At 34.4% G+C, this 23,456-nt stretch overlaps 1 protein-coding gene across 1 annotated transcript; it reads left to right on the top strand.

Moving 5' to 3' along the window:
* Positions 1–23,064, top strand: RGS21 (regulator of G protein signaling 21). Its single transcript, XM_003999494.2, has 4 exons — positions 1–11; positions 4,433–4,509; positions 8,715–8,881; positions 22,861–23,064. Exons 1-4 carry the CDS (start codon positions 1–3, stop codon positions 23,062–23,064), a joined length of 459 nt encoding a protein of 152 aa, XP_003999543.1.
* The last annotated feature ends 392 nt before the right edge of the window (positions 23,065–23,456 follow it).

Here is a 23,456-nt window from a genome sequence, read left to right as displayed (position 1 = left end):
ATGCCAGTGAAGTGAGTTGCCTTTTAAAGCTATTTTTATCTCAGAAGAGGTACAAATGAAACACTTGAGCCTTCATTAGTCTTGATGTTTTGTTTCCTTCATTTCTGATAAATATGCTAATTGTTGTCTTTCTTACTGATTTATTTTCTTCCCCTTTCTCTATTGATTTCTTCTTTTCTAAAATATGTCAACAGCTCATGACTTGCTTTTGCAGTTAGTTCTTTATATTTGCTAATATAAAGCAAGGTTATAAAGGGAGAAAAACCGGTGAGCATTCTTTATGCGAAGCTTTTCAAAATAATGACATGTTAAGAGTTCGAGACATAGATATGTCTGATCCTTGCAAAAATTATTCATTATTGCAATATTTATTGAGAAATTTGAAAACAGATATTAAGTGCTGGGTAAGGAAGCAGCTGTCACTTCCTGGAGCACATGGACCCCTTGCTTGAATTTCCCATTCTCCAGCACACTGCTAATTGAGTGTGAACAGCTAAGTTGTTGGATTCCACATTTTTTAATGCAATACAACTGGTTCTAGCTGGCACAATTAGCAAGATAACTGGTAGCTTTCACGCAGTTCCCATCTGGCCTGGCTCTTCTCCGGACACATAATATGGGGACTGCTGGCCTTGATGGTGTTCGCTTAATGAAGGAAACAGAAAGGAAATCAGCCAAAACCCCATGAAACACTAAGTGCAATTTTGGCTCCAGATACATGGTGAATTTTCATGGCAAATCATACACATACAAAAAGTTACTCTGATTATGCATCACAGTTATTCAGGAAATGCACACACTCAGACAGTCAGACAAAAGCTCTGTTCGAGTTAAAACTAAAATCAAAACAAAATTTAAAAAGAGAGAGAAATAGCAGAGAGGCACATTGTCCGTTTTTTCAAGGTAACACGTGTCAAGTAAAATTTAACCAAGTTAGTACATTTTTAAATTAGCCACCTTCTTTTTTTCACCAATTTGAATTCGCTAGTTTCTTTCTTAACATTTATATAGTTGCATTTTTTAAAACATAAAACATAATTCTCAAGTCTAACATGAGAAATGTCCTATTTTCATTTGATAACATGTGACATTTAAGAATCTGTCTTCTGAAAAGTTTCTATTGAGTCCTCAATTACTGCAATTCAGCTATTATTTAGAGGAAATATTTGTGTGAAATGCAATAAACTCTATCAGAGAAAATGCAATTTCAAATTATTTATTATAAATGTTCCAAAACATGAACAAAGTACACGCATATGCATATTGACCTATTCATTCAAGGAAGAAGTGTAAAAAGAGTTTGGGTCATAAGGAGATATACCTGTGCTTGAATTCTAACTGCCTATTAGTATATGCAAGGTATTGCACCAGTCATTAGCATCTCTGAGGCTCTTTATTCATTTGTAACATAGGATTAAAACACATTGTCATTTATAAGATTAAATAAGGTAAAGTATATGACATGCTGAACACCATGTGGTATAGATTGCAAACATTCAATACATTGTTGTACATTTTGATGCTACTAAAAATAGTCTTTCAGCTTATTCATATATAACAATAACTTACTCTTCCACAGAATTGTAAATATACAATCAACCCAGAAGTTAAAATTTTAAACAGAAAATTAAGAACATTATTTCTTTAAATAGTTGCATTTCACCTAGCTTCTGAAAAGTAAATACTGTGTTACCACCAACCCTCCCATCATATCAGGTAGTCAAAATTGAACCTTTCAAGTCAAACTTGAAATAGGTTAGAAAATTGTTAGCTGAGAGCATTCCAGGAATTATCACACACCTGCAGAGGTATTCTTTCAGAGAGCTGAAAGGCAAATTTACCTTCTATAATAATGCAGCATTTGGTGGACCATAAATAATACTAGAATATCCCAGTATCTCTAATTCTGTTACCTATAATATTCTCTATCTGTAGAAAATTATAATCTAGTATGTCTCTTTAACTCAAAACATTACATTTTTTCTCTTGTCCTTGGTATCACACCATTTTCAGACTTTGTTTTCTTCCTTTGTTTTCACTGTTTTCCTACACTAATGAAGATAACTAGAATAGCTACCATTTACTTCAATACTTCCATTACTAAGACTCCTTTACTTCTGATAAGGTCTTCACTGAATATTCCTTTTGCTTTCAGTGTATGCAAAATCTGGCTCTCCCTAAATGACATGACTTGCCTTGATGACTTCAGAATGGATTTTGTCCATTTCCTCCAATTTCACATCTCTTAGGGATGGGAGTGAGGTCTGTAGTCTGTCGCTTCCCAATGATGCTTTCGCATCATGTCTCCTCTTCCTTCCACCATTACACGCTTTGATGCTAATGCCATTCAACTATAACTTTCAATAATCATCTTATCACTGTCATCTACCAGCATCTTGAAAGCCATTGCGCTGCCTCCACTGAAGGTTTTAATACCCACCACTATTTGGGGTTTGGTCATTCCTTCATTATTTGCTTCTATGTTCAACATTTTTTTGACCAGACATACTGTTCTTGATAGTGGAAAATAACAATATTTCATCAGAGAACCTACACAATGGGGGAAGTGTATTTTCATCCCTGAATGCTTTTTGCCTAGATTGTTTCTCAGTGGTTTTTGTTTGTTTGTTTGTTTGTTTGTTTGTGTGTGTGTGTATGTGTGTGTGTGTGTGTGGTTTTTTTTTGTTGTTTTTTTTTTTTGGTGGCTGTTCCTCATTCAAAGTGGGTGTACTGTGCAGCCAGGCTTTGTCTTAAACTCCTCACTGCCCTGTTCACTTACATGTATTCCACTCATGGAAAGTAGGCTTTTTAAAAATAATCTGTTAACCACTAAATATCAGTCTTCAAATAGAGATATTTTTAGACATGTGCACATTAGGAGACCATGTGATGATTTTAGCACTATTTGGTAGAATTCTTACAAGATCTAATATTTGAGTCATATGAATTATCACATATGCTTGTTAGAGTAACAGGTTTTATAGTGCACAAAAGCTCTTCAATGTAGATTTAAATCTAAGTTTCAGTCCCATTCTCCATTAATGAAAAATAGAAATTGAACAACTAAATTTTTTAAGTGTCCATTTAAATGAAAACCCACAATTTCAAAATGGTTTCACAGAAAATCTTGTGTCCCTAAGATTTAATAAATCAAGGGAGAAAGAAAAATCATCTGTCTACCACCAGCAAAGAAATCTCAGACAGGAAATGTAAGTAATGGAAGATAGTAAAATGAATTCCCAGTCACAGAGCCCTCTCTATGCACCCTCTAATGAGGACAGCCATTATTATCTGAAAATAGAACCACATCTGCAACCACAGAAGAAAGCACACTCAATCCCAACACAAATAATAAAAATGGCAGCAAATTATAGGAAGTAATAGATACAAAAGCATAGAGATCACTTCACAAAGCGTATTCAAGATTAGTCACCTTAACATGCAAATGTAAAATTTATAAGAATTACTAGATATGAGACTCTATTTTATTATCAATTGTTTTAATAAAAACTTTCAAAAATTAGCCCATGCATTTCCATAAGTAGGTCATTTGCACATCACAGCTACATGATCTAAGTTTTTTTTCTGGGTAGCAGATGCTTTCTATGGTTGGGAGCTTATCTCATCAGGATCTTAGTTTATTAAGGGGAATAATGCATGATATATTTGCATCTCAGAAAATTTATATCTTAAACCTGATTTACTATTTCTACATCATATCCCCAAAAGTATACCTTCTTCAGAAGACTTAAGTCTATAAATTTTTTGACTTCCTTGGAAAAGATATTACTCTGTCCTGACAGATACCTAGATTTAAATAAATCATCCCAGAATGGGAAGCATACCAGTCTTAGGAGAAATAAAGTCTGTCTCAGAGTGGGGTAAAATCTTCTCAAAATACTATAAATAAATACTTTCAAGATCATCACGTGTTAGAAATTCTTAACTGAAATTTTCTTTTACTTTTTTGATATACACAATTATGACACGGATAATTTTATATATTGTGAAAACTCAGAAAATAGTTCACTCATCACTACTGCTATCATGAAAACTTTTCAGAAATAGACTAGAGTAATGCCATGTAAATTAACAATTAATATATTTATAGTTGAGAAAAATTCAATATACTTCATAGAACCATGAGCAATATCTCCTTTGCACCTTTATTAGAATATAAGAATTTACAAATATTAATAACATTTAAGCATTAATAACATTTAGGCCTTAATAAGTAATTTGATGATATCAAATTATATACCACTTTATGTTGCTATTGCTGTCCACTATGAAAAACATTAAATAATTTTTGCTTACCTTTTGCAGTTTGGTTAATGGTGCTTTTAAATTACATAACTCAACAAATACACATATCTCAAATATTACTGTAGGTTATAGGAGAAAAAGATCACAATGCTATTGTCAAGGGTAGATGTTGTTTCTACAGGTCACCAACAACAGAAACAATGGCGTGGTCTGAAAATATGGACACACTTTTAACCAATCAAGGTAAGATCCAACTAAGTTTAAAAATATAACGATTAAAAGTAAATCATTAAATTCTGAACGTTGTAGTCATCATAAAATATGAGTTTGATCAATATTTGAAGTATAAGATTTCCAACAGTCTCACAAATTTAGGTCTCAAACCTAAATGGAATTAGGTTGGACTTAAAATAAGACAAGATTATAGAAACTCAAAACGTTAACACAAAAAGAAAATCCCAAATAGGAAGTGCGAAATTTGTCATTTTTTTGTACTCATTATCATTTGATGTATGTATAATGACTGTTCTTGCTACAAGTTGAAAAAAATTCACAAACTATTGAAAAGTTGAAAATTGAAGTAAATGACTTGTTTTTTCATGTCTTGGAAGCTAAAAAAACTTTTTAAAGTATTTATTTCAACTGATATTCTAATTTCTAGTGAAAACAAAAACATATTTAAATGTATTAATATGTACCTGTGTGGATGTTTATATTTATATTTAATACGGCTCAATAAGGCAATTTGGGCCAATTATAAATAAAATACCCTAGAATTTGATTCAAAGTAATCATTTGGAACTTCTGTTTCTGTTATAGATAATTTTGCTTTGCAGCAGTTCTATTGCATACAGGAAAAAGAAATGGCACTACAGAGACATATATTTTAAAATATTTAAAATTTAGTATTGTTGGTACTAATCAAATGGAATTTCCACTTTAAATTTGTAAAGTAAATATCAGAATATTAGAAAAGTTTTTTTTTAACGTTTATTCGTTTTTGAGAGACATAGAGACACAGACCATGAATGGGGGAAGGGCGGAAACAGAGGGAGACAGAATCCAAAGCAGGATCCAGGCTCTGAGCTGTCAGCACAGAGCCCCGACAGTGGACTCAAACTCACCAATTGTGAGATCATGACCTGAGCCGAAGTCAGATGCTTAACCGACTGGGTCACCCAGCCATCACTAGAAAAGTTTAAAACATAATAAAGTTAGGTGAATTTTTCATAGTTGCTTATTCATATATAAAATTGGATTGGATTAAACAAAATTATTCTGATTTTATGATTCTTAAACAACTAATTCCTAAAGCATAGACATAAAAGAATCCACGTTGCTCCTAGAATCCAATTAAGAACATAAACCAAAGACATCAAAGATATGGAATTGCATTTTTATAAGTTTTGAATGGCGTGTTTCTTTTCTACTTAAGTGTATAACCAGTGGGACAGATCAGGTTTACAAAAAGCCTTAAGAAAGTATCTCTGCAGGTGGTGATCCGGCTGGCTCCAGAGAAGCGGAGATCCAGGGGCCAACACTACAGACCAGAGGCATAGAAGATGTTGAGCTGAAGGCAAATGCTTTCCTCAACATATCTCCTGATCTTTTTTATTTCGTGCCCACATAGAGTAGAAGACACACAGATTCATTTGAGTAGCTGTTGGTTTTTGCTTTTTATAATACCAAAAACAGCTTACAAAAAGAAAATGCTTCTTAATGCTTTAAACAGCTAAATGATTTCACCAAATTATCTAGTTATTTTGTCATCTTGGAGATATGTCTTACAGGTACCACACAAAGGCTCTCAGATAGGTTTCAACACCTATTGTTTATTCCATTTGTCTAACCAGTAGCCATTCCAATTTGTAGAGAGTGCTCTCAGATGATATCATTTTAATCATATGTAGCATATTATTCCAAAGTCACATGACATTTTTTGATCATTCATATTGTATATATAGAATAGAAGCAGAGTTCAGTAAAATAGTGTGCTCAAGACAAGGATAGCTAACTTGTTCTAGCTGTTTATTCTGTTCCATTGTGCCCTAAACCTAGTGATGGCAGGGGGAGAGAAGCCGATAATGGCTCTCAGAATGGTCCTTCGTTAAAATGGTAGGATGTGAGAAAATAGTAAGTTTCTTGTTCTCTAACTTCCCATCTCTCTAAGATGCATTTAGATAATCCTCACTGGGAGGAAGCCTCATATACCTTAATGACACACATATAAAATATTGCCAGACAGGAATCTACATTCTTCCCGTATCCTTAAAGTATACTTCATTCTCTATATAAAATAGATTTTAGCATCAATTCTGTTTTGACCCCTCAAATTCATCATTGTTTGGACAAAACTCATGGAAATTTTAATTGAGTGTTACTAAGAGGATTTTTATAACCTAAATTTGTGTCACAGAAGCTTCTTGGATGTATGTTTAAATGCAATAAATGTGCAGTTAATTGAATTTTTTATAGTGATCACATATTAACGACATCCACACTCTCCAATATTTCTACTGAGAATTTTAATTGGTACCTGATAACCTTTTGCCATGACTTGTTATTTCAACGCTATTTCGAATGATAAAAAAATGGTTATATCTATTTTTAATCCAGTGTTTTTAGACATTTTAATCTTACTCCCTTGAAGCCTTTCCCATTTTCTTTCACTAAACCATTTTGCTTCGTACCTGCAGCAACCTACAAACAACTGACTTTGGCTTCTGTTTCATAAACTATCTCTAACATTTTCTTTTTCACTAGTTAATTTTCCCTTTCCCCTGATTCTCCACAAGCTTATTAGTCCCAGCTTTGGAACTTGAAGGATCAGGTCTCTAAGCACACAGTCAGGGAAGAGCTGCTTTGAGGACATGCTAAGGGACCCTCGTGGCAGATGGAAGAGAAAGCCACAAACATACCCTCCCAGAGGCAAGATCCCTCCCAGAGGCAAAAGCACTGATGTATATTTTCCTCCTCAGAGAGATCCAGAGTCTCATTTATAAACAAATACCAACCTCAGAAGTGTACAATCTATGAAACCACATAATGTGAACTCAAGGTACTGGCTTAGTCCATCAACTGCGGGAATCTGATAATGACTTTTCTTACCTGCTAACTAGAAGCACACTCCTAACCATACTCATCCCTAAACAATTTAGCAAGAATTACCTTCTTGAATGAGCTCTATATATGCCAAAGAAGAATATTTCAGGGCACATTTTGATGAAAAAATAAAGAAAAGAACAGTCTAAACAGGTGGTCATAAACTCAAATATCTATGAGAGCAAGGAATAACACATGTGTAAATTTGACTGAAAGTAAAATAATGGGGAGACATAAGACATATGGGAATCATAGGCTGCAAGCACTAGCTGTTGTTATTAAATTCAAAGGAAATAGCATATACGAATCGAGGCAAAGTAAACAGCCTGCAAGTATGTGGGCCTATTTGCAGTCCCTGGTCTAAAGTTTCTGAACAAATCCATGCTCAGGAGAATACATGGGAGCAGGAGAAAAACACCATGAACAGGCTGGATTACAGTAGGTGCCATGAGGGAGATTGGAGGGACATCAGTGTTTTGTTTAAGGTAACATTGGGGAAAAGCCCATTTATTTGCCTCCTTGACTTATAATTGCCTATCGCCACATCAAGAGGAAAAGCATTCACTCCAAGTATTTTGCCCATTATTTTCCTGGGTTAGAGATTAGAATTGGCCAATATATTCATCCAAAATTAATAAATGCCAGTCCTTCCTTCTTTGCTTTGAGCCCAAACCCACACAATCTAATCCCTTAGCATCAAATTGTGTTTCCTCACCAACTCAAGGTAACAAAGATATTCTTACTTGGAATTGCTTTTAACATCATTAGCTTGATTTGGGCTTAGTGCATTGGGTGTAGAAAGCTAAAGCCTATGCAGTTTCCCATAAAGTAACTGCTGTAAAGACTTTACCCTACGGGTGCCTGGGTGGTTCTGTCAGTTGAGCGTCCAACTTTGGTTCAGGTTATGATCTCATGGTTTGTGAGTCAAGCCCCGTGTTGGGTTCTGTGCTGACAGCTCAGAGCCTGGAGCCTGCTTTGGATTCTGTGTCTCTCTCTCTCTCTGTCCTCCCCTGCTTTCTCTCTCTCAAAAATAAATAAACATTAAAAAAAAAAAAGACTTTCCCCTAAACGCAACTCCTAGACATTTCAGATCTAGAAAGAAAAGTACAGGTTTTCTTTGTTAGTGGAGCTAATTGGATACATAGAGACAAGACTATTTTATGTTTATGATTACTGATCAAAAATAAGGTTTCTACACTTAAAGACAAAAACATAAGTATATATAGAAGGATGATAAATATTTGCCACTGAATACTAAGTAAATGCTCATATCATACAACGTATTCATATTGGTTATGTATACTGCACTGAATGTTTCTTAAATTTTTCTCTTTTACATTTTACAGCTGGTCTAGATGCTTTTCGAACATTTCTAAAATCAGAGTTTAGTGAAGAAAATGTTGAGTTCTGGCTTGCCTGTGAAGACTTCAAAAAAACAGAAAGTGCAGAAAAGATGGCTTCTAAAGCCAAGATGATTTATTCTGAATTCATTGAAGCTGATGCCCCTAAAGAGGTGAGTAGAATATTCTAGAATAGTGAATATTCATCTCCTAGCAAATCTGCTCCCAATTGTAAGACACTAAATCCATCTAAAGGGAAATCAAATTGTCGCTATGTATTCAAATAGAAAATGTCTGGAAACTCCAATAGAAGTGTCTTAAGATGATCCTATCTTTTACTGATTCAGCAAATATTTTTCAACACCTGTTATGTGCCAGGTTTTGTTTCTTTGACCAAAACTTTGACCAGAAGTTTTGTTTCTTTAGCACGACATTCATACTCTTGAAAAAGAGTATTTATTGTCTTAAGTTAAATTGCTCTAAAGTTAACCCTACAGAAATGCTATTTAAATGTGTTGTTGCATTTCAAGCTCACTTTGGTTTTTCCTGTTGTAAATCATGGTAGTCAAAATAGAATAGAATTCTAGAGTAGAATAATTTATTTAACAAATTAAGAATAATATGTGGGGGGAATACAGCTACTAACCAACATTATGAATTCTTCACTTTTAGTAGTTTGGATGTCCACATTATGGCATGTAATGTCTTATTTTTCAAAAGACAGATTTGCTTACCTTTATTTCTTTAATGGCAAAAATGAGCCAATGTGTGAGCCACATTGTTTTATGTGATCAGGACCCACCTGCGCTGCTTTAAGGTCAGGAAAGTAGAAAACGCCTTAGAAAGAAACCTGGAAAGACTGATAATAGCTCCCCAAAAAGTGTTTAATGTGTGTAACATCTCATTTATATTTGATTTCATTTTCAGAACCAAAACTGTGATCATCTTCACATACCCCTTTAACATTTCACTTTAAAGTTTAAGCAATTTATAATTTAAAACCACTTCCGTTCCCCCCGATGATATCCTGTAAGCAAAGAGTTTTAATGCATAAATAGCAAACAGAAAGCTACACTGCATTACTAGTACCAAATAGAAACTTTTGGTACAAGTCATTTTTCTAATAGAGGTAAAATATCAGTTTCCTCCAAAGGGACAGTTATCATATTTTCTGATCCAAAATTAGGATTCATGGTGTAAGAAGGGTTATTGTACTTATGGGGACAAAGAACAGAATAGGTGAAATGGAAACACTTTTGGAAAGTCCAGGACATAAAGTTGCTGTAGCAGTAGTTCAAGTTTTAATTGGACATTAATTACTGCAGCATACATTGGCTAGTATAACTTTACAGGCATATATATGAGCCACTAAAGCACAGCCTTGAATTCATGGGGTGGTGAAGGCAGGGGGTGGATTTTTAACTGCTGTGGAGCTATTTTAACATTCATTTCCCAGTCACCATCTAAGAATCAATAAATAATTCTGGAAAATTGAAAATATAGTGTATGAGATTTGTCAAGTTGATTAATGTGTCATTCCCTAAAAGGCTTTGAAATCAGCTCTAAAGATATCCTATTTATTGTGATATTGATTTGAAAGCCAGATTTTTTTCTTCTTTATGAATTCATCTAATTAACAGTGATTGTTTTAGAATAACATTCTCAAACATTTGCATGAAAAGTCTTCTAATAAGAAATGCCACCTTTTCATTCAATCTTACAATATATAATAAATTATCAATTTTGACAAAACAGTTTTGTTTTCCTAGTCTTGTCTTCTAAAATAAATTTACACAGTAATAATTTAAACAAACAGCACAGTCATTACTTTAGGATATAAGAATTTTACAGCTTTTTATAATTTGTCCATCTAATTAAATTGGCTAAATAAATCTAACTAAATTTGTGACTGCTTTTCAAGTAGTAGATTATGTTTTCTCCTTGAAGTGTCTAAAAATGTTTTTATTGAATATGACAAAATTCACTGAAAACAAAGAAATATATATGTATTTGAAATAGTCATTATCTTTCCTATTATTTGCCATTAGTTGTTTCTAGTTCAACAAATTATTAAATTTCAATTCCCAAATTACTAAGGACATTTGCCTCTTATATTATATACCAATCACAGTCTTCAAGATATTTCCCTGTAGTCCATCAGCTTTAGTTTAATTTTATTACAACAGTGAGTATGTTGAGTCATTAAATCTATTTTTTGAATACCTGTCCACACAGTGAAGTGATGAAACAGAAGATAGTGACTTGTAATAAAACCAGCCAAATATACAAAAAGCAATATAATAATAAAGCCACATTTAAAACTCATTTTAGCACACTGGAAAAGTGATCAAATCTGGAGAGTTAAGGGATGTTTTTTCAGGGTAATTCACACATGAAAAATGTATGTCATGAAAAGAGTAATATCAAGTCAGCATTTGAAGAAAGAATATTTCAGACTGAGGACATGGTGATACAACATGGAGGTACAAAGCTTCCCAGTGTTTTCTAGAAACTGCAAACATTTTGATATTGCTAATGAGAAGTGGGGGGTGAAGTTGGATAGGCAGCAGTAAAGATAAAGAAAAGATGGGAAGTATTCTAGATTTATCTAGTAGGCAGACTTAACAAGATGAGGTGATATATTTGATATGGAAGCTGGAAGACATGATTTTCATAAGTAAAAACAGTTACTTAAGAATGAGATTTATATGAAAATATTCTCCATTTTGTTATACAGTTGTAGTTGTATAAGTGACTCTTACAAAGAATCAAAATTATAACCAATTTCCTTGGTAGCAAACCCTAAAGTAAAGGACAATGGCAAAGTCATCTTATCCGAATGTCTATTAATTCCTGTTTATTTTCTTTTCCACTTCTTGTGTCTTTATTTCCTCATCTATAAAGTTGCTATCATAACTTAACAATTTTTAATTTATGCACTTAGACAATTTACAGTTAGATTATACTAAATTTACGATAAACAATCCCTGTCTATAAATTGACATTACTAATGGTTCTCAGTTTCCCAGGCAAAGACAGCACATTGAACAAAACAACAACAAAAAAAAATGAACTTCTAGGTCTCTAAGAGAAATGATAATAATTGTAACTGGCCTTTATGCCCTCTCACTTACAGTGTTACAGTTCCTTTGGTTTCTACACTAATAGAGAGTTAGTGTGATGTAATGGAAAATTGGAAATTTAGAGATACCTAGATCTAATTCAAATCCTGTAATTTTGTGGTAAGCTGCTTTATCTCTCTGAGCCTCAGTTTCCTCATCTAAGAAAGCATTTATAAAACAAGCATGTAACAACCACAGAACACACATGAGAATGATGAATGAGACCACATGCCAATGGTTTACATTATGCAGAACAGCTTTTAAGAAATTATAATCCCTTTCTTTTTTAAAAAACACAAGTCATGTTATAGCCCTATGGGCTATAGTTTCAACCTGAAAACAACAATTATACAAACATGTTAGCAAATCACTAGTTTCAAATAAAAAGTGCTACTCATTGAATGGACTATACCTAAATAATTTTAGAAGAAAATACTGAGAAAAAAAAAGTATGACCCAAGTATTTTAAGTAAGCGATTTGAAAATGAGAAAATTATTAGACAAGCAATATTTTTAAATTATTTTTAATAATGTTAAAATATTTTCAAGCAATATTTTCTACTTAACACACATTACGTACCTTTAGGTTAAACGGAAAAGTTCTTAAACTTGTATTCATTCTTCCTTTAATTTGGAAAGAATTTCATAATATTTCATAATATTGGGAAATTTTAAGAAAATAATACTTCATCTCAAAAGAATGGAAACCTTCAAAAAAATTCAAATAATATTTTTGTATTAGCTAAGACACTAACATATTTTAAATATTCATGTTATATCGATATCACTTATATATATTATATTTATATCATTCCTTTATATTGAAAAGAAAATTGGTCAGGATGGAAAAATATGTGATTAGAGAGAGAAATGTTTATGTCATCATTCTGTGATATTAGAAAATGTTCTAAATCATATAACAGTGAGATGCTTAAAATTATATAAATTCAAAATCCGACTGCATATTATCCTGGATTATTCAATCCAGGAACAAATACATTGGCAGTTTTTTAAGTCGAAGGATATTGGTGTGAAGTACTTAATTGCTAAATGTATTTATTAAATGTGAAGACACCATAATTCATAAGACAAAGCAGGAACTATAGTCATAAAGAAGAAGGTATCTTAATAAGTAGTGTGCAGGACACTTTTTAAAATATCTGTGTCTGGTTTTTTGCTTTTATTTTTAAGACAGTATAATGTTATTTATTGGCATATTTTATTTCACAACAGTAAATGCTTATTCTGTGCCTACTATTCACCCTCATATATGATAAAGTACCTCCATGGAAGAGAAGCTCAGTCTAGGTTGGAGAACAGAATTAACACACACACACACACACACACACACACACACACACACACATAAGTATAAAGCAATATGTTGTGTGAAGCAGGCAGCTTGATAAGGAAATGCAAGAAAATAAAATAGGTTGAAACTATGGTTTGACTCAAAAAAACTTTGAATCTAGTTGGGTTTTTAAAAATGAAATTTATAGAACTAGGAAAAAATAGCAAGGCAACAAATGATTAAGTGCAAAACCAAAAAAAAGTTGCAGAGGAACCTCTTTACATTAAACCTAGAAGGATATAATGATTGAATAGTAGTGAGACAAGATATTGAGATAAGGCCTTTAAGATTAGCTTTAAATGGAGTCATGAGCTAAGGAAACAGATACGTGAATTATTGGTAGAGAGAAGCCCATGAAAATGGGCATTTAGAAGCACTTCTGGATATAACTGTCTTGCCAATTTTGTATTCCCCATCTTATATTCAAAACTTTTCTTTGCATTTTTAAGTGCCATTTCCCCAGTGTGTTGATGTTTTTGTCCTACCCCACAAGTTGCTTCTTATCAACAGTGCCCCCCCCCAACTCTAGAATCATCTCCAGATATAATGAGTTTGCTTATTTATTAATTTCCTAACTTTGGTGCACTAATCACTAAGTGTCTAATACATGTCAGGGATTATGCTGGTGCAGATAAGAAAAAGGAAAGAATCCCTGAACAGGTAAAGCTAACCATTTTGATGGGAGGACTCCAGTTAAAAAATAATTACAATAAGCTTTCATGAGAGTTGCAGTAGGGAAATACAGGTAATGTGGTAGCATGCATCAGGAAAATCCGATTCTAGGGGGTGATAAAATATATCTCAAAAGAAGTAATTCATGAGCTTTGACCAGTGATGGGAATATAGAGGGAAATAAGACACAATAGGAGGGAAGAAAGGAAAGGAAGAACAGTGGAGAAAAGGATCAGCCAGTGCCTAGAAGCTAGTCCAGTAGGGAAGGAAGCCTAGTACTGTATGTCGCAGTGCAAACTGGGGTAATTCACCTCCTGGAGCCCAATAATTTCTGCCTCTGAAAATAAAGAGTCTATGAAAAAGAAAGAGAGAGACAGGAGAAAAAGGAGCAAATTGAGGAGGAGGTGAGGTAGGAGGAAGGGAGGAAAACACAGCTAAAGAAACCCATGAGTAACATGTGCACAGTGCTTCTACGTGGACTCATCCGATCATCGTTGTCACTATCTTATGGAGGTATAACAATCATCCACATTGTACGAATGAAAATGAACTGAGCCCTAGAGAAAAAGTAATGAGCCCTGCATCATTAAGATACAACAGACCACGAGGAGAGAGGTCTACAGCCCATGGTTTTAGGTTTCAAATTCCTTTCTTCAGATCTATTTATCTTATATGTTTGCAAAATAGCCCAGAAACCTTGATGTTTATGCTAAAGGCAAAAGTATAAAATTATCTTGGCACATAGAGTCTATCTTCCTTTCTAACAAAAGCTTTATTTCTCTTCTCATATTCTCTTTAATTTGTATAACTTCTTAAGCTATGAAGCTTAGATTCAAATATGACATTAAGAGAAAAAAGAGTTGTGGGAGTATTTCTTCCAAATAATTTGCAGTATCATTTTGGGCCTCTGAAAAATTGGTTGCTACATTTCAACTCAAAAAGAAAACAGTCAGGAGTGCCTGGGTGACTCAGTAGGTTAAGGATCCAATTCTTGATTTCGGCTCAGGTCATGATCTCACAGTTTGTGGGATCGAGCCACACATGTGGCTGTGCACTAGGTGTGGAGCCTGCTTAAGATTCTCTCTCTTCCTCTCCCTCTGCTCCTCCCCTACTCACACATGCACGCATAAGCTCTCTCACTCTCGCTCTCTCTTAAAAAAAAAAAAAGGAAAACAGAAACACTCAGGTGTTTTTTGAACTTCCATGGATCCCTGTGCTACTGAAATTAATCTTGGATTAGTATGTTTGTGTTGTTGAATGAAGCCAGTCGTTCTGACTCCCCTGCAGCTGTTCCAGATAGCTTTGCTTATGTACGTCTATTTTTAGCAATCCTTATACATTATCCATACATATTAAGTACATTATTTTTAGCAATTTGTGCGATTTCATATGTTATGATTTCTTTTGTTTCTTTGCCCAATTTGAGATGTTAGCATTACCTCCCGATTCGTGTCACTTATTTCTGCCTCTAAAGCCAATAAGAACAAAAGGATAAAGTCTTGTGCAGGGATGAATTCCTTCTAGATGTTACAAACTTGGCTATTTTCAACTTTAATAGCCCCTTGAGAATATATTTCAGAATATTCGTGTGCCTTTAATGATGCCAAAAATGAAGTAATAGAAGAGGTGTTAGTGGTGATTAAATAGAATTATGTAACCAAAAACATGATTATAGGCGGCTTTAATTTGAATAGTAATTTTTAAGCTCTGTTGTGAATGAGGTCTGAGATGCTGCCTGCTCCATTTTAGTAAGGTGTTTTACATATGCATGCACACACCCTTTGCATAATGACAGTCTCCTGCTACACTATACATTCTAAATGAGGACAAGGCTATCTAATTTGAATGTGAGAACACAATTGAAAACTTTTCATTCAAATTATGTAAAATTATATAAAGCACGGTTTAGGGTCACAGGAAAGCCAAATGGTACACTTTAAAATGTATTCTTCCTGATAAAATAATTTGTTGAAAACCAAAAGAATTTAAAAACCACTGGTGTAGCAAAGAGGAATTTGGCTGGCATGCCTTGTAGTTAACAAAATCACATGGGTACTAAAATATTCTGGATCTTTAGAATAAAATTGTTTTTAAACAATGACCACAAACATCATTCAGAAGGCAGTCATTTTAATGCAATGGATTGCTGTCAATGTCACCAGTGTCAAGGCCTTTTCAAAACTGACAGAATTTAAAAGCTTCTAAATGGTTGTGATGACATCTCAGCTGTCATTCTGGAAGAACCACAATTCTTGTTTTCTGAGATTGACAGTGCAGTGGTCTCAGATATCTAAGATAATTTATAATCTTTTGAAAAATAAGCATATTAAATATTGTATTTCTCGGAGTCCTTGAAACTAAAGAGTATCTTTACAAACACAATGCAAGTAACTATCATATTAGGAAATAATATATTTCTGTTTATTTCCTCAACTGACACACTGCTCAGCCCAGGCTCTGGACCTATTAGTTTGACTGCTCAGCGAAGTCTAAGCTGCCCTGTAACTCCCAAGCAATTCAGGAGCCCCTCAATACCATACAATTGGAAAGTGTGCATCTTTAGAAGGCCACTTCCTGATGGATCTCACTTTCGGTCTACTCTGAGCTCAACATCTTTTCTGTCTTACTTTTTGAGATAGAAATCTATCCATGTATTTTCTCGTAGAACTCAGCCAAAAATCATAGTTGAAATGAATGCAAAGTTGAGGGTATGGTTGACAGACATGCCCCAGAAGTGATTCTTTTAAAGAAATTTATGTCAGAATATATATATTAGGCCCAACATTTTTCACTTCTTCCCCCAGTTACTGAAAATTCAAGGCATTTTGAGAAGAAAAGACGTGACAATTTTGATAGCTTAATTCTCACATCTCACCCAAATTGACTTTTCAGGGGGCATTTAACAAAATTGATCACTCTCTCTTAATTGAAATACTATCTTTAATTGACTTCTAAGACTTGATCTCTTCCCTCCTTACTGACTGCTCTTTAACAATTGCTTTTGCTGTGCAGACCCATAACCCAACATACACTATAATGAGGGAAGGCAATCCTCATTTCTTTTCTTTTTTTAATATAATTTATTGTCAAGTTAACTAACATACAGTTTATAAAGTGTGCTCTTGGCTTCAGGAGTAGATTCCCATGTTTCACTGCTTATATACCACATCCAGTGCTCATCCCAACAAGTGCCCACCTCAATGCCCATCAGCCATTTCTCCTTCTGCCCTCCCCCCCCACACCTCCATCGACACTCAGTTTGTTCTCTGTATTTAAGTCTCTTATGGTTGCCTCCCTCTTTGTCTGAAACTACTTTTTTTCCAATTCCCTTCCCCCATGGTCTTCTGTTAAGTTTCTCAAATTCCACATATGAGTGAAAACATATGATATCGTCTTTCTCTGACTGACTTACTTTCTGCTTACATTCACTCTGCCAGGAATTTCCTCTAGTTCTATTTCTTTAAAAGAGCAGCTCAAGGGGGCACCTGGGTGGTTCAGTCAGTTAAGGGTCCGACTTGGGCTCAGATCATGATCCCATGGTTCATGAGTTCATGCCATACGTTGGGCTCTGTGCTGACAGATCAGAGCCTGGAGTCTTTTTCATATTCTGTGTCTCCCTCTCGCTCGGTGCCCCTCCCCCCACCTCATGTTCTGTCTCTCTCCCTCTCAAAAATAAAAAAATAAATAAATAAACATTAAAAAAATGTTTAAAGGGCAGCTCAAACTTAACAAATTCAAGTCTGAGTCCTGATTTTGTGTTCAAAACTATCTTCTACTTGAGTCTCCCAATCTTAGTTAATAGCAACTCTGTTCTTCTGTTTGCTCTGGTGAAATAATTGGTAGTCATCCTTGATTCTTCTCTTCCACTCGCACCCCATGTCCAATCCATCAACACTTTCTGTCACCTCATTCTTCAGAATATTGTTAAAATCCAGCCATTCTTAAAGATTGTGTCCCTCATCCCAGCTCACTATTCAATCACAAGCTCCACCCATTCTACCTTCTAGATATCTTTAAAATATGTGCATGTCCCACTAATTACATAGTTGAATTCACCATCACCGGTCGACCACCTGAACTTCTGATATTTTTTTTCATTTTTCTTCCTTTTAAACACACCCAGCTATCACACCACATGGCAACCAGTGACATGTTTTTTGTTGTTGTTGTTGTTGTTGTTTTCCAAACATGTTTGTACATTACCCCTTTACTTAAAATTCTCCTCCTTGCTCTCAGGTTAAGTAAGAATTCTTTAATGAGAACTACAAGGTCCCACATAATCTGGTGCCTTCATGCCTCTCCAGGTTCTTGTCTTTCCTCCTCTCAAACCCCACCAGGCTTCTTCTGGCTTACCCACCCATCTGCAATTACCTTCCTTAATCTCTATTCATGACAGTACTTCAAAGATTTGCTGAAAATCTCATTTCCTTTGAACCGCCTTTTCAAAATCTGTCTTCTTGATGGACTTTTCACTTTAATCACCTCTTCAGATCCTTCACACAACTTCTAAGCACCCACTCAATAAAATATTTCAAAGAAATAAGTTCTAGGAAAGATTACAAATGAAATGCCTACTTTTTCAGATATATATTAGTTTTTACCCTCAGAAAAATGGGGATAATAATAGTGTATATCTTATAGTTGTGTGCATGTGACATAAGACAGCCATATAAAGACTTAGTATATTGGTACTAATATTTAATAAATAGCAACAATTATTATTTACAGTTAAAATAGTCATATTTAAATATCATTATGATTATTTTAGAGATAATGCCAGTGTCCAAATATTTTGCCAGGGATGAAAACAGAGTAATCAAGGAAAACATCTAGGGAGAGAAGACTTTGTATAGATGAAAGAATGCATATTTTGGGAGGCATGCAAAAAAAAAGGGAATTAGCAAAATAAATAGGGAACAGACAACAGATACAAAAAGAGTTAGTTCCATATCATGAACTATTGAATTCTCTTTGTAGTGACAAATCTGTTTTCTCTGATAATCAGATTGAATACTTAATATTAACAGAAGCCTTTGTATCTAAATCTGTTTAAATTTTTTTTTTAACGTTTATTTATTTTTGAGACAGAGAGAGACAGAGCATGAACGGGGGAGGGGCAGAGAGAGAGGGAGACACAGAATCGGAAGCAGGCTCCAGGCTCTGAGCCATCAGCCTAGAGCCCGACACGGGGCTCGAACTCACGGACCGTGAGATCGTGACCTGAGCCGAAGTCGGACGCTTAACCGACTGAGCCACCCAGGTGCCCCTAAATCTGTTTAATCAAGAAATCAAATATCTTAAAAACTTTAAATCAAAATAGTGTGTATTGATAAGGAAATTATAGTGACTTTCCTTCTGTGGGTAAGGAAGGCTTCCCAGAGGACATTCAACTTAAGCTAAATCATAAAAGATAAGGAAAATCTATATAGAATAAAATCGTGGGGGTGAAAGGGATCTTAGATGCTGAAAACAGCACAAATAAGAGCTTTAGGTAGAGTTCCTTCAGGAACAGAAAGTAGACCAGTTTTCTAGATACTGCTAAGGACAAGTAGGAGATTTTGAAACAGCGCATTGGACTCTGGGCATGAGGAAGTTCAAATGCCAAGGTAAGATATGTAAAGCTTATGTTACTAAAAATAATGGGTTTTCAGCTGAATATTCGTACAATGAAAGTGATATTTTGGTGAAACTGGTGTAGTTATGCTTTCACATGTTCAGGAGGGAAAGAAAAGACATTATAAGAAGAGGTATCAGACTAGAGGTAAATTTCATAATTTAGGAAAGAAATTCCATTATAAAAGACTAAACTGGAGAAATATGAGTGAAAAGGACCATTACAAAATTACAAAAGAAAAGGCAAATGAGGGGGGAAAATAGAGAGAGATCAGAGAAAAAAGAAATGTCAGAGATGACTCCTATGTTTTGAGCTTGAAGAACTTGGAGGAAAATAATGACATTTATACAAACATGTGGGTGTGATGTTTTGTCACTGACATTAAGCTGAATTGCCAAGACACAGTCTCTTAAGACTACTAATTATCTCCTGGGATTAGTATATCTGCTCATCACTCAGCTATCATAGCTGATGTTGGCAGCTCCTTGGTAGGAAAACAGACAAGTCAGAAAAATAAGAGAGATAAGTCAGAAGAACAATTTTAACCTATTTTAATAAAAAACATTAATTATTGGTATTAGGCTGAAGTGGAATAGTTTTCTTCAAAATTCAAACATGATTTTTAACAGATATAGAAACTTTTTTTTTTTACTTTATTTATTCAGTACATATTTATTGAGTCCTTACATGGCTCAAGGCATGGAGAGGAATGCACAAAATGTAAATATAGCCTAAGTGACATAGGGTGGCTATTACTTGAATGTAGCCTTACAGACATAGAAGATGGTGAAAGGAGTGATTTTCAGCTAGACTAGGATGGTATGAAAGAAAATGTTTGTAGGTGGGAAAATAAAAGGAATTTGAAAGGAAGTGTCCAGCTTGGTAGAAATACAGGGCACACCTAGAGGAGAAACAATTGTATCAGGTAGGACTATGTTGTAAAGTCCATGAATGCTGAAATCAAAGCTTTGGAGTTTTCAAATAGGAAATGGGGAGTTACTGTAAGTGTTCAGTTCTGATGAAAATAATACGCCAGCACTGTGTACCAGGCACGCACCAGCCCTGCTGTCAGTGAAGACTCACCCAATGAATGAATGCCTCAATGAGCCGAATTGCTATATTTACTATTATGGGGAATACAAAGTTAAACAAATTGCAGATGATGCCATTAAACAATTAACAGCATGGCTAAGGGAGGGAACAGGCAATATTTATCCTCATATCCCCACAACACAAGATAGGATTGATGAAACAGAATACCCTAGATGTTTAAAAACCACTGCAAGAGCTTGACGTCGGCCACTATTTACTGATCCCCACTATGAGGCAGGCGGTATACTAGGTTCACGACATGGCATCATGCCACTTCCCTCCTCAGAACTCTTCAGGGTCTTCCTAGTGCTTCTAGCAGAAAAATAAGAACTCTTTACACTTCACGTAAGCCCTACAAGACTCATAGGCAACTCTCATTACAGGAACTTTCTTTGTCACACTCTGTACTCCAGCCATCCAGGCATAGCAGCTTTTCAGAACATAACAAATTCTTGCATCAGGGACTTTGCTTTCATTGTTTTTTTTTCTGCCAGAAATGTTTTGCCCCAGATCCTTAGAAGACTCGCTTCTTCTCATCATTCAAGTTTAAATCTAAAATAATGCTATTTATTTAGTTGTTGGTTATCTTTTCCCAAGTATAGAAAGCATTTTTACATAATAGATACTCATAAATATTTGTGAAATCAGTGAATATATGGATCATTTCGTTTTATTCCTTGTAACAACTCAGTTAAGAACTATCTAGCTTAAACATGAGGAAGTAGAGCTCAGAAATATTAAAATAACTCCCCTCTGGTCACCAAGGTCCTAAGTGTTAGAACACAGATGAGAAAATTATCCCAAAGTCTTTCCACTGTCCTGTACCATCTTCCTGTATAATGAAGAAGAAATTGATTCCAGCTTTTGAGGTCTTCAGGAAGTTGCAGCATTGAACCTGAGACTTTGATGGATGATGGAAAAGGATGATCAGAGAAATAAAAGTGCAGATGTGGGATCACTGAGTAGCTGAAGTCTCTCAACAAAGAACATCTGTGAACAAATAGTGGCCTTTTCATGATTCTTTTCAAATTAAAAGTTTTTCTTCTTCTTTTCTTCCTGGAACAACAATATTAAAATATTTTGATATTACTTATCTCATTTAGTCCTTGAAACAGTTTTAGATGCTATTCCTATTCCCTTTTATACCATGGAAATCGAACATTAAAAGAAATGATAGAACTTACTTCATTCAAATGAATAGCAAGTAAGTAGCTGAGGAAAGGTTTGATTATAGGTATGTCCTCCTCTTTTAACCTCCATTTAATAAGCAAAAATTATCATTCATAGTCTTTCTTTTACCAGACCCCCAAATTATGGCATTTTTGTAATCTCTTCCATTTTGCCAAGAAACACTTTAACTCTATTCAACTAATATTTATTGATTTCTTATTATATGGTAGATATTCTGCTAAAGACCAGAAAATAGAAAGATGAATAAGACAGATACAGCACCTGCCTTTCATGTTTTTAAATCTATGATTCAAATATCTTTTGCACTTCATGAATATTATCCATTTAAATTAGAGAACTTGGATATGAAATTTTCTGCTTCACAGAATATACCCTGGAATTTGTGTAGAGTTGGACAAGTATCTTGACAAGAAGGTTTGGGGCATTTTACAAATTTTCAGATGAATGGTGTGTCTACTATAATAGATCTCTATTAGATCTTGCTGGGAATACTCATGTATAGTAATGGTATGGGGACAGGGATACACACACACACACACACACACACACGCATACACATATAGATCTATTCTGTGGAAGGCATGGGAGTCAGTGAAGAGGGGGATATTATTTGCTTTATTTTGGCAAACAAAAAGAAACACAAATCAGAATGAAAAGCAATGATGTGTGGGAAAACAACAAGGGGAAGTATGAAAATGAGGATGGGTTGGCAGAAGCCAATCTAGTAAGTTCTATTTATTGTTCTGTCTAGGGAGAGTACATTGTAAGTATTAGGGTCAAAGTACTAAGGGAAAAGGATTTGCAGGAAAAGAAATTTAAAAACATGAAATATCTTGTTTGATTTTTCACCGTCCCATTTTTGTTTATAATCTCAAAATAAGGCTTTATCTGTGTTCTCTGTCAATGCCAACCCTCTCAACCTAGGAAATATAATTAAACCAAACATGTGTTCTACACTACAAAAAATAAATGTATGACCTTTCTGCTGTTTTGCATCAGATTAACTTTGTGTTTAGAAAAGAAATTATATAATATGTGTATCTACCATCTGTATAAACCATGTATTCCTTGATTAAACTAATGTAATTATATGCAAACTTATTTCCACAGATCAACATTGACTTCAGTACCAGGGACCTCATCTCAAAGAACATTGCAGAACCAACTCTCAAATGTTTTGATGAGGCTCAGAAGTTAATCTATAGTCTTATGGCCAAGGATTCTTTTCCTCGATTTCTAAAGTCAGAGATTTATAAGAAACTGGTAAATGGCAAGCAAGTTGGAAATCATAAAAAATGGTTTCCTTTTTTGTAAAAAAGGTTAATGATACACCAGTAATGAAGTTAAAATTTGGGGAGAAACAAATGACAGGAGAGATCAACCTTTAATCGCTATACTCAAGGCTAAAATGTTTTAAATACACAAAAACAATATAAGTTTCTGTTAGGGTTTAGAAAACATTTTTTTTACTCCAGAAGAATACTTTTTTTTAATATGTAAAGCTTGAATTTTTAAGTCATTTGTTTAGAATTATTCATTTTATCAGGTACTTAAAAATCTCTTACCGGGAGAATAAAAAGGAGTTAATAGAGATGTAATATACTCTTAAATCATAAGTGAATATTCTCATGACATTATGAATTCAAGAACTATATATCTTTGTGTTGCTGAGTGTGAGCTTGTTCAGCACCATACATGTGATTTTA

This window comes from Felis catus, chromosome F1 (assembly GCF_018350175.1).
Source record: "Felis catus isolate Fca126 chromosome F1, F.catus_Fca126_mat1.0, whole genome shotgun sequence".
NCBI classification, from domain to species: Eukaryota; Metazoa; Chordata; class Mammalia; order Carnivora; family Felidae; genus Felis; species Felis catus.
Note: the sequence above shows the minus strand (reverse complement) of the source record. Positions and strands in the feature narration are given on the sequence as shown.